A 13210-nucleotide genomic window follows, 5' to 3' on the forward strand; every position below is an offset into this window, starting at 1 on the left:
AGAGAGAGAGAGAGAGAGAGAGAGAGAGAGAGAGAGAGATTTTGAAGTTTAAAAGAGAGGAGGAGAGGATGTCCTTTGCCACCTGTGGAGATATGACTTGAGAGCTGCCGAAACCCCATAATAAAAAGACCTCACGGTGCTGGGAGAGGTGGATCATTGGTTGCGAGCGCTGGCTGCTCTTCCAGAGGACCTGGGTTTAATTCCCAGCAACCACATGGTGGCTCACAACTGTGTGTAATTCCAGTTCCAGGGGATCCATCACCTCCACACAGACATACATGCAGGCAAAACATGAAAGCACATAAAACAAAAAGTGATTTTTTAAAAAATGATTTTAAAAAACCTCATTGTAACTCTCCCTTGAGTATCCATGCTATCCATGTTGTCAGGAGCTCCATTCTTTTCTGAGCCGCTTTCTCTCTATTCTCAGACAAAACCTAACTCTGCTTTGTTTGGCTAGCCTTGGAGTCCTCCTCATCAAAAGAACAAATCCCTGTCTCTACTGCGAGGCGATCTCTGAATAGACACAGCAGGCAACTGCCAGAGTAGGCTGTGTCCCACCCTAGTCACTGCGGATACACCTTAGAATCACTCCAGTCACTGTGTCCTCTCCTGTCTCTCGGCCTCAGTTTCCCTGACACAGTACAACTCAACAAAGTGAGCGAGCCCAAGTTCTCTCCAGCTGTGAGTGATCTCAATATCTTGTTGCTGGGTAAGGATGTAACTCAATTGTTAAGCCCTTGTCACACAAGCCTGAGGGCTGGAGATGGGATCTGCAAAAACCACATAAACACCAGGTGGGCATGGAGGCTCTCCTGTGATTCCAGAAGAAAAAAAAAAAAGACAGAGATGGGGGATCCCCAGAGCAAGCTGACTGTGGAAAGTAGCCATATTGACCAGCTCTGGGGTTGATTGAGGGACCCTGCCTCAATGAATAAGGTGGAAGAGTGGTCAAAACTGATCCCCAACACCAATCTTAGGTTCCAGTGTGCATATGCATGTGTAAACACATACACACATATGCACATCACACACACACACACACACAAATGGAAAAATAAATAAGCAAATTTCAGTGACTTCTATGGGCAGAACTGGGACTCTGGCTACCTATGTGGTCCAAAAAGATGCTTACAGGAAGGGTTTTAGTTGTTGAGTTTCTCCAAGGTGCCAGTCAGACATAGACAATAAAGCAACTGCTTCAGAGACACATCTCAAGGTCTACACTTGTACAACAGCTCCAAACGGAGTCCTAACTTGGTCACTTTAAGCGTAAAATAACTACTGTGAGACTCAGTTTGCTTGTCTGTCATGGGAGTTGATGACACCGCTCACCTCAAGTAACACCGTTGGTTTAGTGCTTGAGGAATAGGATGAAGTCACTACATGAGATTGTTATCCCAGTGCAGAGTCACAGGCCAGAGGAAGTTTCTAAGGAAATATGGATGGGGTGGTGAATTCCCTTTTAGGTACAAGTCTACCTAACCCAAAGTCAACCCAAGTCAACTTCCAATCCAAAGGAAGACTAATGTTTGGATCAGATTATATGATCTCATATGAATATATATATCATCTCCTCAAAGGCATGATGGAATACTGTTCAGCCATTAGAAGGGACGAGATCCTGCTATTTGTGGGTATGTAGAGATTATAATGTTAAGTTAAACAAGTCAGACACAAAAAGATAAATACCCCCAGAATCCTAAACTAGAGTGCAGAAGAGAAGTTAGTGGAGGCCAGGTAAGGCAGAGGAGGCTAAGCAAGGGAGAGAACAGGTAACAAAGTAACAGCACAGGATACACTTCCACTCCATTACAGAAGGATGTTTATGGCCAGCCATATTGTATCATAAATAGCTACAAGACGATACCTTTAAAAAGTTTTTTGACAAGGTCTCATTAGGTAGCCCTGGATGGCCTGGGGCTCCCTATATAGAACAGACTAGCCTCCGGCTCAGAATTCCATCTGCTTCTGCCCTCCAAGTGCTGGGATTAAAGATATGGTTCATCACACCTGGCCAAGAGACTGCTTCTAATGTCTTGTCACAAAGAAATAATAGATGTATGGAACAATGAGCACTCTAAGTGCCCTGGGTTGCTCAATATGGAGTCTATACATGTCTCAGATAACCACACTGTGCCCATGAAGATATACTGTGTTTGTTTACAAGGAAGAGAGATGGCCTTGCCCGGAAGAGAAGTGCAACTCAAAGACCAGGTTCAAAATAGTTCAGTGAATGGAGAAGACACATACAGCCATATCTTAGGCCTCTTCAAGCCCCCATCCCTGCATTCCTGATTATCTCCCTAGACTATTAGGTGCACTCCAAGACCCTATGCTTCAACCTACATACAAGAAGCAAAGAAGTTCCTCATACCACCTCAACTTTACAGCATATATATACATACATATATATATATGGATACACACACACACCTTTCTAAAGTGTAACTGAGTTGCATTCACTCCTCTCACCTTCTACACAGCTCTCAGCTTTACAGAGAACCCCACCCATGTGGCTCTGGTCCTCATGCCTTTAGAAATCTTATGCACTCTGGTATTACTTCACGTATGAGGTTGTGAGGCTCAGAGTATAACAATGTCCTTCCCAGGGTTCCAATGGCTTTGTGGTGGTGCCACGCTGGAATCCAGCTCTCCAGATGCCTGGCTCCTCCTGGGTCTAACAAGGTTCCTTTGGGCTGTGATGTACATGAAGGGCTCCTGGTCAAACACCAGTATTCCAGCTACTCCTATCCAAACAGTCTGAAGATTAACCCCAGATTCCTAATCAATTTTGAGAGGAAAGCAAAATTGATTTCAGCCCCATCCCCTGACAGTCTACATGTACAGATCTCATTGCCTGGAGGGAGCAGAGCTCTATCGGCAAGATGAAATCTAAAATTAGAACCAAACTGTGGAATCCCAATTGCAGGTTCCAGAAAGCAGCCTGCTACTCCACAGACCAGGAATAGTACCGTGTGATGATGCCAGACAAGGGAAGAAAGGGCATTTTGCAAACCACAGCCAGGGCTGCAGTTGACTCAGGGCAAGGGCATGAAGGGTGGGGCCAGCTTTTAACCAAGAGTCAGTGTGGTGATCAAAGCTGCAGGCAGCAGGCATTCGAGGACCTGGCTAGGAAGCAGCTCGGACTCTGCCTAGGGATGTGACCTCTGTCAAACTGTCCTTTGTCTTCTGAAGCCTCAGTTTCCAAAATAACAAAACAGTGCTCTCCCAAAGAAGTAGTCAGTCTTTGTGGAGCCTAGCACATATCACCGGGGATGGAAGAAGGAGCAGGAAGGGGTGGGGTGAACCTCCTCTTTGTAGTTTTAAAAATTACATCTGTTTATCTATGTGTGAGTGGAATAGGGCATGTAGAGATCAGAGGGCAACCTACAGGAGTTCCACCAGGTGGGCCCCCAGGGATCAAACTCAGGGGCCATGCTCTGAAGCAAGCATCTTTACTAAGGAGTCATTTCCCAGCCTGGAGTGAGACTCTTTAGGAGAGAAAACAAAACAAAAACAGGAGCTGGGGAGATGGCTCAGTCAGTAAAGTGTTTGCTGGGCAATGTGAGGACGGAGCTTGATCTCCAGAACCCACAGAAGAGCCCAGCACAGCTTCATGTGGTATGTGTGGCTATAATCTCACTGTGGGTGTGGGGTAGGGGTGCAGAAACCGGTGGGATTCTGGAGCTCACTGCCGGATTTGCTGAGCTCTAGGTTCAGTGAGAGACCCTATCTCAAAATAACACAAGGTGGTGATGCACGCCTTTAGTCCCAGCACTTGGGAGGCAGAGGCAGGCGGATTTCTGAGTTCGAGGCCAGCCTGGTCTGCAGAGTGAGTTCCAGGCCACCGGTGGGCTACATAGTATCCCAAACCTCTGGATGCACACACTATGCAAGCACACATACGACACACACGCCACAAGTTCAGAATTGCACATGGAACCCCAGAAAGAGCCCTGGTAAGGGACAGGTCCTTCAGAGTCTGTCTTTGGTGTCCCTGTTACCATAAAGGTGTTTAAAACTACACTGTTGGCACATAGTACGGCCTCGGTAAATGTTGCTTCCTGAGGAGGAGGTGATGGCAGGAAGACTGGTACAACTTGAGAAAAATGCTATAATTTGTAGAAGAGGAGAGTTTGCCTGGTTTGTCTGCAACGGAGCAGAGATAATGACAGAGAGCGAATCCCAAGAAGCTCCTGAGACCGTCCTCAGCTCCAGGGCTCTAATCTGAAAGCCACATGTAACCTTAAGCAAATCACACCCCTTCACCCTTTATGGAGCCTTCAGAAAGCAAAGCCTCTTCAGCAAGGGGGTGCCACAGATCAGCTATCCTGCACAGCAGATATTTACTTTCTGATTCATAACTGGCAAGATAATAGTTTATGAAGTAGCAATGAAATCGTTTTATGGCGGAGGGTCACCACAGCACAAGGAACTGTATTAAAGTGTCTGCACTATGATGGAGGAAGACACCTCAAATCCAACTCTTACCTCCACATGTACACACCATGCACGCATACATACAGCACACAGACTCATCGCGAGTTCAGAATTGTGCGTGGGACCTTAGAAAGAGCCCTGCTCTAGATGAAGTGCAGGCTGTCCCTCCCATTTTCTTGGAGCAGACTGAAGGCTGGTGGGACCTGGGAAGCCTGCCCTGAGATGGAGACAGGAAGGCATTTTCTCAGAGGCAGAAATGGGTATCCCTTAGCTAGTGTGTAATAAATAGTTCGGCTCTCGTCATTAAAATGATCAGGATAGACTGGAATTGTGGCTCAGGTGGAGACTGCTTGCCTACTTTGTCTGAAGGCCTGGGTCCTGTCCCCAGCTCTGTATAAAAACAGATGTACACATCTGTAATCCCAGCACTCAGGAGGTAGAGGCAGGTGGCTCAGAAGTTCCAGGTGATCCTTAGCCATCTAATGAATTACAGGCCACTTTTAATGAATTACAGGCCACTTTGGGCTACAGGAAATCCTGTCACACACACACAAAAAAAAGTTAATTGCATTGTGGTTGTTGTTTCCTTTACTGTGATTGAGTAATAATAAGCTTATAGCTCCCTCCCCAAATCCCTCCTTCCTTTCCTCCTCCCCTGGGTTTCTTTAAGCAAGAGGAGGCGGGGCGTCCATGCAGGTGGGCGTGGTCTCATTCCAGCCGGGCCAGAGCAAGCTCTCAGGCCAGATCTACTGGGCCCAACTTGCACCTGCACACACACCTCCTTGATTGCCCTCTCCCTGCCTTGAGCTTGTCCTTTCTGAAGCCATCATGTCTGTGACCAAGAGTTCCGGGAGCCCGCAGGTGGCCACCACTGTCAAGCTGGACCTTGAGAGTGCCAAGAAGGTGCAAAGCCAGGATCCCAGTCCAGTGAATGGGAGCTCTTCAGAGTCATCAAAGAAGACCAAGGGCATAACGTGAGTGCAGCTCCCTTCCACCCCTTGTCTGCTTCCAGTCTGGATCTCAAGGTGGGCGTGTCTGATCTAAACCCCCTGTGCAGCCAGAAACGCCAAAGAGGAAAAAGTGCATCCAAGATCTGTGTCAAATAGGACAGTCTAGCTAGGGGCATGATTAGAATCTGAAAATTCCTGAGAGGGAAACTGAGACCCAACAGCTTTAAGCCACATGCCAAGATCTATTGGCAGGATAGGGGCTAGAATATAGCACTTTTGTTAAAGTTAGTTTAGGGCTTTCAGTGTCTAGGAGGAAGGCAGAACTTAGAGGGAAGCTGGGATCAGAATGCAAACCACAGTGGCTTCAGCAGCCAACAAGCAAGCCTCTCCCTGTAGCAAGCCTGGGCCCTGCTGCCGCTGGGGCTGCAATGGTACTACTCAAAGAACATGTGGGAGATTCCAGTGTCTTCCATTTTCTGGAAGATGGATTCTGGAGAAAGGGACATTCACAAAGGTTTTCAGAACATGACAAGCTGCAGAGCTCCAGCATCCTCATCCTCATCCTCCTCCTCCTCTCCCTTTTCTTCCTCCTCCTCCTTATTTGACTTCATGAGTACAGCAGTCTGGCCAGCTCTAGCTTGTGCTTTAAGGGACAATTTGATGTCATCAAAGTAGTAGAGAGTGTACTTAACAGAGGACCAGAAGGTCTGGGTTCAGGTGGAAGCCCTGTCCTCTCTTCTGAAGCAAGTTTCCTCATATGTAAAGCAGGGAGGAACAGAGAGAGACAGAAACAGAGATACAGAGAGGGGGATGTGTGGCAGAGAGGGAGAAGGTATAGCCTCTCTCCACACTGCATACAAGACACTGCAGGGATGGGCTCAATGGTGGCTGGCAGTATGTCATGGCTCCTTTGTCCCTGGGTCTGGTCTTGAGCCTTCTAAATGCTAGAGGTCACTAGAGTGAGCTGCTCAGTCCCCTGGACCACCCACAGCTAAGCAGGGTATTCTTCAACTTTGAGAGAAGCAGCTGACTCTTGTGTCCTGTGTCCTGGATGGTTGAGGTGGCAATTTCAACTACTTAAAAATCAAAAGAATAAACCAAGAGCCAGAGAGGACCTTGTGGGCCTTGGAGACAAGGCATCCAGCCTGGGAAATCAAGTAGCGAGTGCAGTCTGGCCTTCTGGGTTCAGTTCCCACTTACCAGCTGGAGAAAGTGACATAGTCTAGAAATGATGGCTTGCTCCTCCCAGGATGGCTGCACCTTCTATGTGAGCATGAACAATGCCCCCCACCCCCAGCCCGAGCATAGTACTTGTGTACTCTTAGCTGCTTAAAAAAACACCTGTGATGGTGGCTTTGGGTCACCAAAGGACCCAGGCCTCCTGGCTCCTGGTACAAATTTTTGCATGGCTTGATACACTGCGAGCTGGCTGAACAGCTACAAGCTAATTCTGATTTCCTAAGTCCTTTAGTTAGAAATTTCCTAAGTGACCCGTTGACCCCTTCCCAGTTGCAAAACAAGCCCATCGCTGGGGGCTGGGGGTGTAGTTTTCTGTCAGCAATGTTGACACCCACAGGGAGAGAGACAGGCACACAAGACTCTCCACCCCCCACCCCATCCAATTGTTCTTTAACTCCCACCAATCCCTGGGCAGGTCATCCGATGCCAGAGGACTTAGGGGTTAACATAGAGACTGGGAATTGAGCGAGTTCTTTCAAAATATCATTATCCTTAACATTTGCAGAGGTGCTGTGGAGCCAAACACATGCAGCCTTGGGTTGTAATCCTGGGTTTGTCTGATTCCAAAAGTCAGGCTCCTGCCAGACTCCTGGCCCTGCTTTCAGACGATCTCTTGGCTGCAAGGGTTTTTTGGGGGAATTTCTAAGTCTTCTGAGGGTTTAGATAAAAGCTTAGTACTGTGTGTCACAAAGTTGGAATACAGAAACATCTAGAAGAGAGCTGGGAGATTTGAGATTCACAGGGAGAGAAAGTCCCAACTTGAAATTGTTCTCCCCTAATGACCTTGTCCTCTGGATCAACTTCACATCTGTCTTAAATAAATAGTAAATTGAGGCTGGGAATATAGCTTAGTTGGTAGAGTGCCTGTCTAGGTGGCACAAGGTCCTGGGTTTGACCCCTAGCACTGCATAAACTGGGCATAGTGACATACCTGTAGTCTCAACACTGGGGGTGTGGAAGTGGGACAATCAGAAGTTCAAGGTAATCCTTGGCTACATAGTGAGTTTGAGGCTAGCCTGTACTGTCTGAGACCCTGAGAACATTAAGAGAGCAGTGGGGGAGGATGGGGAGAAAGAAAGAGAAGAAATGGTGAGTGCTGAGGGCACTGCTCAGCGGCAGAGCTCTTGCCTAGCATGTGCAAGGCTCTGGGTGTGACCCTGAACGTCGTAAGTAAACAGTAGCAGAAAGAGTGGGAGTCCTTTGCTTTAATTTGGGTTTTATTGGGTTAAGGGTCATGCCATTCCCCACACTTAATGTCCTGGGCTAAGAAGAAAAGAAAAATCTCTCTGGAGACCAATCCCCAGATGACCGACAATGTCACCTGACCTATTGCTGACAAGTCACAGGGACTTGACTCCAGTCTGCCTTTTCCCCTATTGGAGTGCAGTTCTGTCTCTGCCACAACTCAGGAAGTCAAACTGGTCTCTGGGCCTCAGTTTCCTCTGTGATGACTTGGGGCTGCCCCTTTCCTGCCTTGTCCTGGGTCTGCCTCCTAGGCTTCTGCAGAAGAACGGAGCTATAAAGCAGCTTGGCTTCCAGCCCCGACTTCCCAGTGCACTCACGGGCAAAATTTCTAATTACTTTTGTGCCTCTATTTTCTGTCTGTACACCAAACCCCACCTCATCGCCTACTTTACTATCCTGCCAAGGTGATGAAGATGAGATGTTAATAGTTCAGCACAGGGTCTCATACAGTTAGTGCTTTGAGGCATAGACAGGGCACAAATTGCTAACTCTAGAACAATTCTGGATATCTTGGGATGGGCAGTCACATTCCAGGAGACCCACATGTGCCAAAGCAAGGATAGAGAAAATCAAGACGGCCGTGAATTTACCTGCTCAGTTTAACTGGAGTGCTGGCATACCATGAAGGGTTGGCTGGCTAGATTCTCTCCCATCTCCACTTCCATGTCCTCATACCACCTTCCTTTCCTGTAGAGGGTTCCAGACGTTGGTTCACCTGGTCAAAGGCAACATGGGTACAGGGATCCTGGGACTCCCCCTGGCCGTGAAGAATGCAGGCATCTTGGTAAGAGGCATGGCTCAGTGGGGGCATTATGAAGAGCTGTGGGATGATGGGGAAGAAGGCATATGGTTTAAAATACCCTGGGGGTTGGGTAGTGGGTAACTGACCCAGACTTAGAATCCAAACAATCAAGCCTGGGTCTGAGTTCTGCCTCAGCTCGGCTACGGACACTAGGAGTCAACACTTTTTATCCACTCTCAGGCCTCAGCTCCCTCCTTTTGTAGAATGTAAGGGTTGGAGGAGGACCAGTTACTCAGTCTACCTTAACAGAGCCTAGATGTCCTTGGGGACACCTCAGAGACCATCAATGGGACATATGGTCAGGACTCTGAGTTTCCTACCCCATCACAAATGTCACTGTGACTGCTATGTGTACTTTTTGGACATTACTTGAGATAACTTTTGGAAAAAATAGCTAAGTCTCTTTCAACTCGGTTTTCTAGAAAGTTCTTTCAGGGCTAGCAAATGACTCACGAGATAAAGGCACTGGCCACCAAAGAGAGAGAGAGAGAGAGAGAGAGAGAGAGAGAGAGAGAGATATCTTTGAGTCCTCAGCAGTATCTGTGCCCCTAAGTCGTCTTTTCTCCCACTTACTCCTGTCCGTCCTGTCTGCAGATGGGCCCACTCAGCTTGCTGGTGATGGGCCTCATCGCCTGCCACTGTATGCACATCCTAGTCAGATGTGCCCAGCGCTTCTGTCACAGGTGAGGAATGTCCCATGTGTGGGTCTCCAGGACATCCCCCAAACACATTAGAAGAGCTTCCTTCTACATGGTCCCCATGATTGCCAAGAAAAAGAGCTTCAGGAATGGGGAGACCTCAGGGGAGGCCTGGACACACGGCTTACTTGACCTTAATCAGGCCTTTGAGCTTGTCTGGTCAGCCTGCCTGTGTAGTGGGTGTAAATAACTCTTGCCCATCCCTGCCTCTAAGAGTTGTCCCCAGTTCAGTGAGAGCCATGGGTCTAGGCACCGCTACACCCACGCCAGGCATGTGCTATTACTCATTCTGTGTGGTAACTGCTCAAACCATAGGTGAGAACAAAGCCCTGTGGAATTACAGCCTCGATTAGAACCTGGCTGTGCTGGCTCCGTGCTTTTTCCACCTTCTATCTGTGTGGCCTTGGTCTGGATCTCCTGACCATGAGTTGTGGGGTTCCCTAAGTGGATGTGTTAAGAGTGGAGGAAGCCCTGAGAGGATGTGTATTTTTGGCATGAGCACAGCCATGTCCCCAAAGACTTTCCATCAGAGAGGTAGCAGAGCTTTCCTCTGCCCGTAGGGTGAATGTGGACAGTGTGTGCAGCAACTGTCAGCCACAGCTTCCTCCTCTGGGAGAGACCTCCTACCCCTGTTAGGTAGACCTGCCTCCTGGTTCAGCTGTGCCTTCCTCCTGAAGTCAGATGTACGGGGACAGGGATGCTGCAGTTGATGGCCGACTCCAGAGCAAGCACAGCCCCACTGGATCCCAGTTTTCCTGAACGTGTCTCTTTTTCCTTTCTTCATTACCTCATTACCCCAGTTAGATAAATCCCTGGAGGGGTGCAGAGCATGACAGGAAGTGTGTGCATATGTGCACGTGTGTAGACACGTGCCACAACACACTGTGGAGGTCAGAGGACAGCCTCGGCTGTCCGTCCTGGCTGTCTACCTTGTTTGAAGTCTCTTGTTAGTTCTGTATGCCAGGAATACAAGATGCCAGGGATGCAAGAAGTCTCCTGTTTCTGCCTTCCATCTTGATATAATAGTGCATGAATTTCAGACCAGTGCCAGGGCATCTCCCCAGCTTGGCCCCTTGGCTTTTTAAAAACATAACCTTAGGTTCATCAGTCTCTTTAAATACCGTATGTGTTTTGTCCAACAGACTCAACAAGCCTTTCATGGACTATGGGGACACAGTGATGCACGGACTGGCTTCCAGTCCCAGCGCCTGGCTGCAAAGCCACGCCCACTGGGGGAGGTACTTTGCTCTTGCTTTGTTCACAGCGGCTTAGGGTACAGAGAAAACAATACCTTTGGAGAAGGTCTTCTTCCCTGACAAGGTGGCTCAGAGGTCAGGCTGTCCACCGGGAAGCAGGTCACTACCAACATCATCTATCCAGTTCTCACATATCTTTGGTGACAAATGTTCATTTACTATACACTCTTAGAAAACCACACTTACCCTGCAAACACCACAGAGAAAGAGACAGACAGCAAGACTTTGCTCTTGCGTTACCCATGGTCCACTGGGAAAGACAGCCTAGCGCTCGATTATGCAATACCCACTGGGATACACTTGAAAGAGGCTCTGGCTGCTACCAATTGGATAGAGGAGTGTCGGGGCCAAGGGTACGGGGATGTGTCAGGCCAGGGTGGCCACGCTGGACCGACTGATGCAGGTTTTGCAGATAGTAACCTGAAGGATGAGGGATTACTTAGGAACGACGAAGGCGGGGTCTGAAAGATCCTTCAGAAACTGGGCAGAGCTGAGGGATTGGTGCACGCTATGTGATAGGTTCATGCTACAGAAAGACCAAGCAGCATGAAGACTGAGAAAGGAACTAGGTGCTCTGTTACATTGTGCATTTTATTTTTTTAATTGTTTGTTATGTACTTATTTGTTTGGGGGAGTCTGTTCTTTCCTACCACGTGGGTCCCAAAGATGGAACACAGGTCATTAGGTTTGGCAGCAAGCACTGTTATTTGCTGAGCCATCTCACCGGCCCATACTGTATATTTTAGACCATCTGTAACATTTTGTTATTTTCTTTTTTTAGAAAAATTTACTTTTATAGCTTTTAGTTATGTGTGTTGGGGGAGAGTTGTGTGCATGAGAGTACAAACGCCTCCAAATCCCAGAAGCACTGGGTCCTGTGGAGATAAACAGGTGGTTGTGTGGTAGGGGCTGGGAGCCAAACTCTGGTCCTCTGCAAAAGCAATACATGCTCTAAACCACTGGATTATCTCTCCAGTCCCTTTCCAAAGACCAGCAGAAAGCCAAGACAAGAGAGTGTTTAATCAGGGAAATAAGCACGTTTGTGTTCTTGAAAGGTTTATTTAGCTTCTGTGAAGGGAGAGATTATGAGGGAGCACAGGGCAGACTTTGGCAGCCAAGGAGGCTTTAGTGTAGGCAGTGTCCATTCTGGTGGTGATGTCTTCAGGGGAATGGAGGAAATTGTCTTGGTAAGGCATCAGCTGAAAGAGAAGGCAAGTGTTGGTGCTGGGGAGACGGCTCAGTGGGTAAAGTGCTTGCCACATGAGCATGGTCATGTGACCCGAGATCATGAACCAGAGTTCAGATCCCTATAACTGGTACAGAAGCCAGGCAGCTATGATGACCCATCTGGAATCCGAGTACTTGGGAAGCAGAGATAGGATCCCTGCAGGGAGCTGGCTAACTAGATCAGCAGAAGCACTGAGTTCTGGGTACCACAAGAGAGCTTACTTCAATAAAATAAAGTGGAGAGTGATGGAGGCCTGACATCAACTTCTGGCCTCTGCACTTGTGCTCTCTCTCTCTCTCTCTCTCACACACACACACACACACACAGAGAGAGAGAGAGAGAGAGAGAGAGAGTAAACATACATATATACATATGCACACAGTGAGCATCCACATACACACAGTGAACATGCTCACATACAGTGAACATGCATATGCCCGGTAACACACAAAAGCCAAAAAGGGAGGAGGGACAGGAGCGAGGGAGAGAGGGAGGGAGGGAGGAGGGAGAGGGAGGGGAGGGGGAGAGAGAGAGAGAGAGAGAAAGAGAGAGACAGAGACAGAGAGAGAGAGAGAGAGAGAGAGAGAGAGAGAGAGAGAACTTTAATGACTTCCTGCCATTGTATTCATCCTTGTCTCTACTGTCTCTACTGTCTTGCTGTGTCTTCCAATATGGTCCTAAAAGCCCTTCTTCTTTTTGAGCCTTCCCTACCCCGAGAACATCTCAGCAGCTGTAGGGACAATCATTTCTTCTTTTTCTCTTGGCTGTTGGCTGTCCCCAGCTTCCTTCCCTATTCTCTATCAGATCCACGACCAGTCTGTGTCTATCAAGTGGTGTTCTGCAGGGTTAGTGTTGGTGAGGGTTTCGACACCACAACTAGCACTCGATTGTGAGAGGGATCCAGTAAAGAAACTGCCAACATCACTGCTCCATGATACGCTTGAGAGGAAGTTTTTTTTTTATTGAGAGAGAGAGAGAGAGAGAGAGAGAGAGAGAGAGAGAGAGAGAGATCAGCTAGAAGCATTTGGAAGAGTCCAGACCAGAGAAAAAGAAGTAGACTGTGTGGTCAGCGGGATGGACATAGCCTAGAGCTATCTGTGAGAGAAGGGAGACTAGCCAGAGATGGGGAATAGAGAGAGCGTAATGAGAACAGCCAGAGATGGGGAATAGAGAGAGCATAGTGAGAACAGCCAGAGATGGGGAATAGAGAGAGCATAGTGAGAACAGCCAGAGATGGAGAATAGAGAGAGCAGAGGGAGAACAGCCAGAGATGGAGAATAGAGAGAGCGGAGGGAGAACAGACAGAGATGGGGAATAGAGAGAGCATAGTGAGAACAGCCAGAGATGGA

General features: G+C 48.2%; 1 protein-coding gene across 4 annotated transcripts in view; it reads left to right on the forward strand.

Annotated features, from left to right (window-relative positions):
- Positions 1 to 5230: 5230 nt before the first annotated feature.
- The window catches only part of Slc36a2 (solute carrier family 36 member 2), a 25823-nt gene continuing 17843 nt past the window's right edge, over positions 5231 to 13210 (forward strand). For 2 of the 4 annotated variants that reach the window (XR_003712431.1, XR_003712432.1), the window contains exons 1-2: positions 9286 to 9362; positions 10520 to 10615. Coding sequence is in view for 2 of the 4 variants with exons in the window: in XM_028775973.1 (XP_028631806.1) it covers positions 5272 to 5417; positions 8571 to 8661; positions 9274 to 9362; positions 10520 to 10615 (422 nt within the window). In the remaining 2 variants the exon portion in view is untranslated. Of the gene's footprint in view, positions 5418 to 8570; positions 8662 to 9273; positions 9363 to 10519; positions 10616 to 13210 lie in introns of those variants that run through there. The other 2 variants (XM_028775973.1, XM_028775972.1) reach the window with 2 other exon arrangements.

This window comes from Grammomys surdaster, unplaced genomic scaffold, assembly GCF_004785775.1.
Source record: "Grammomys surdaster isolate TR1022 unplaced genomic scaffold, NIH_TR_1.0 262, whole genome shotgun sequence".
In the NCBI taxonomy this organism is placed as follows: domain Eukaryota; kingdom Metazoa; phylum Chordata; class Mammalia; order Rodentia; family Muridae; genus Grammomys; species Grammomys surdaster.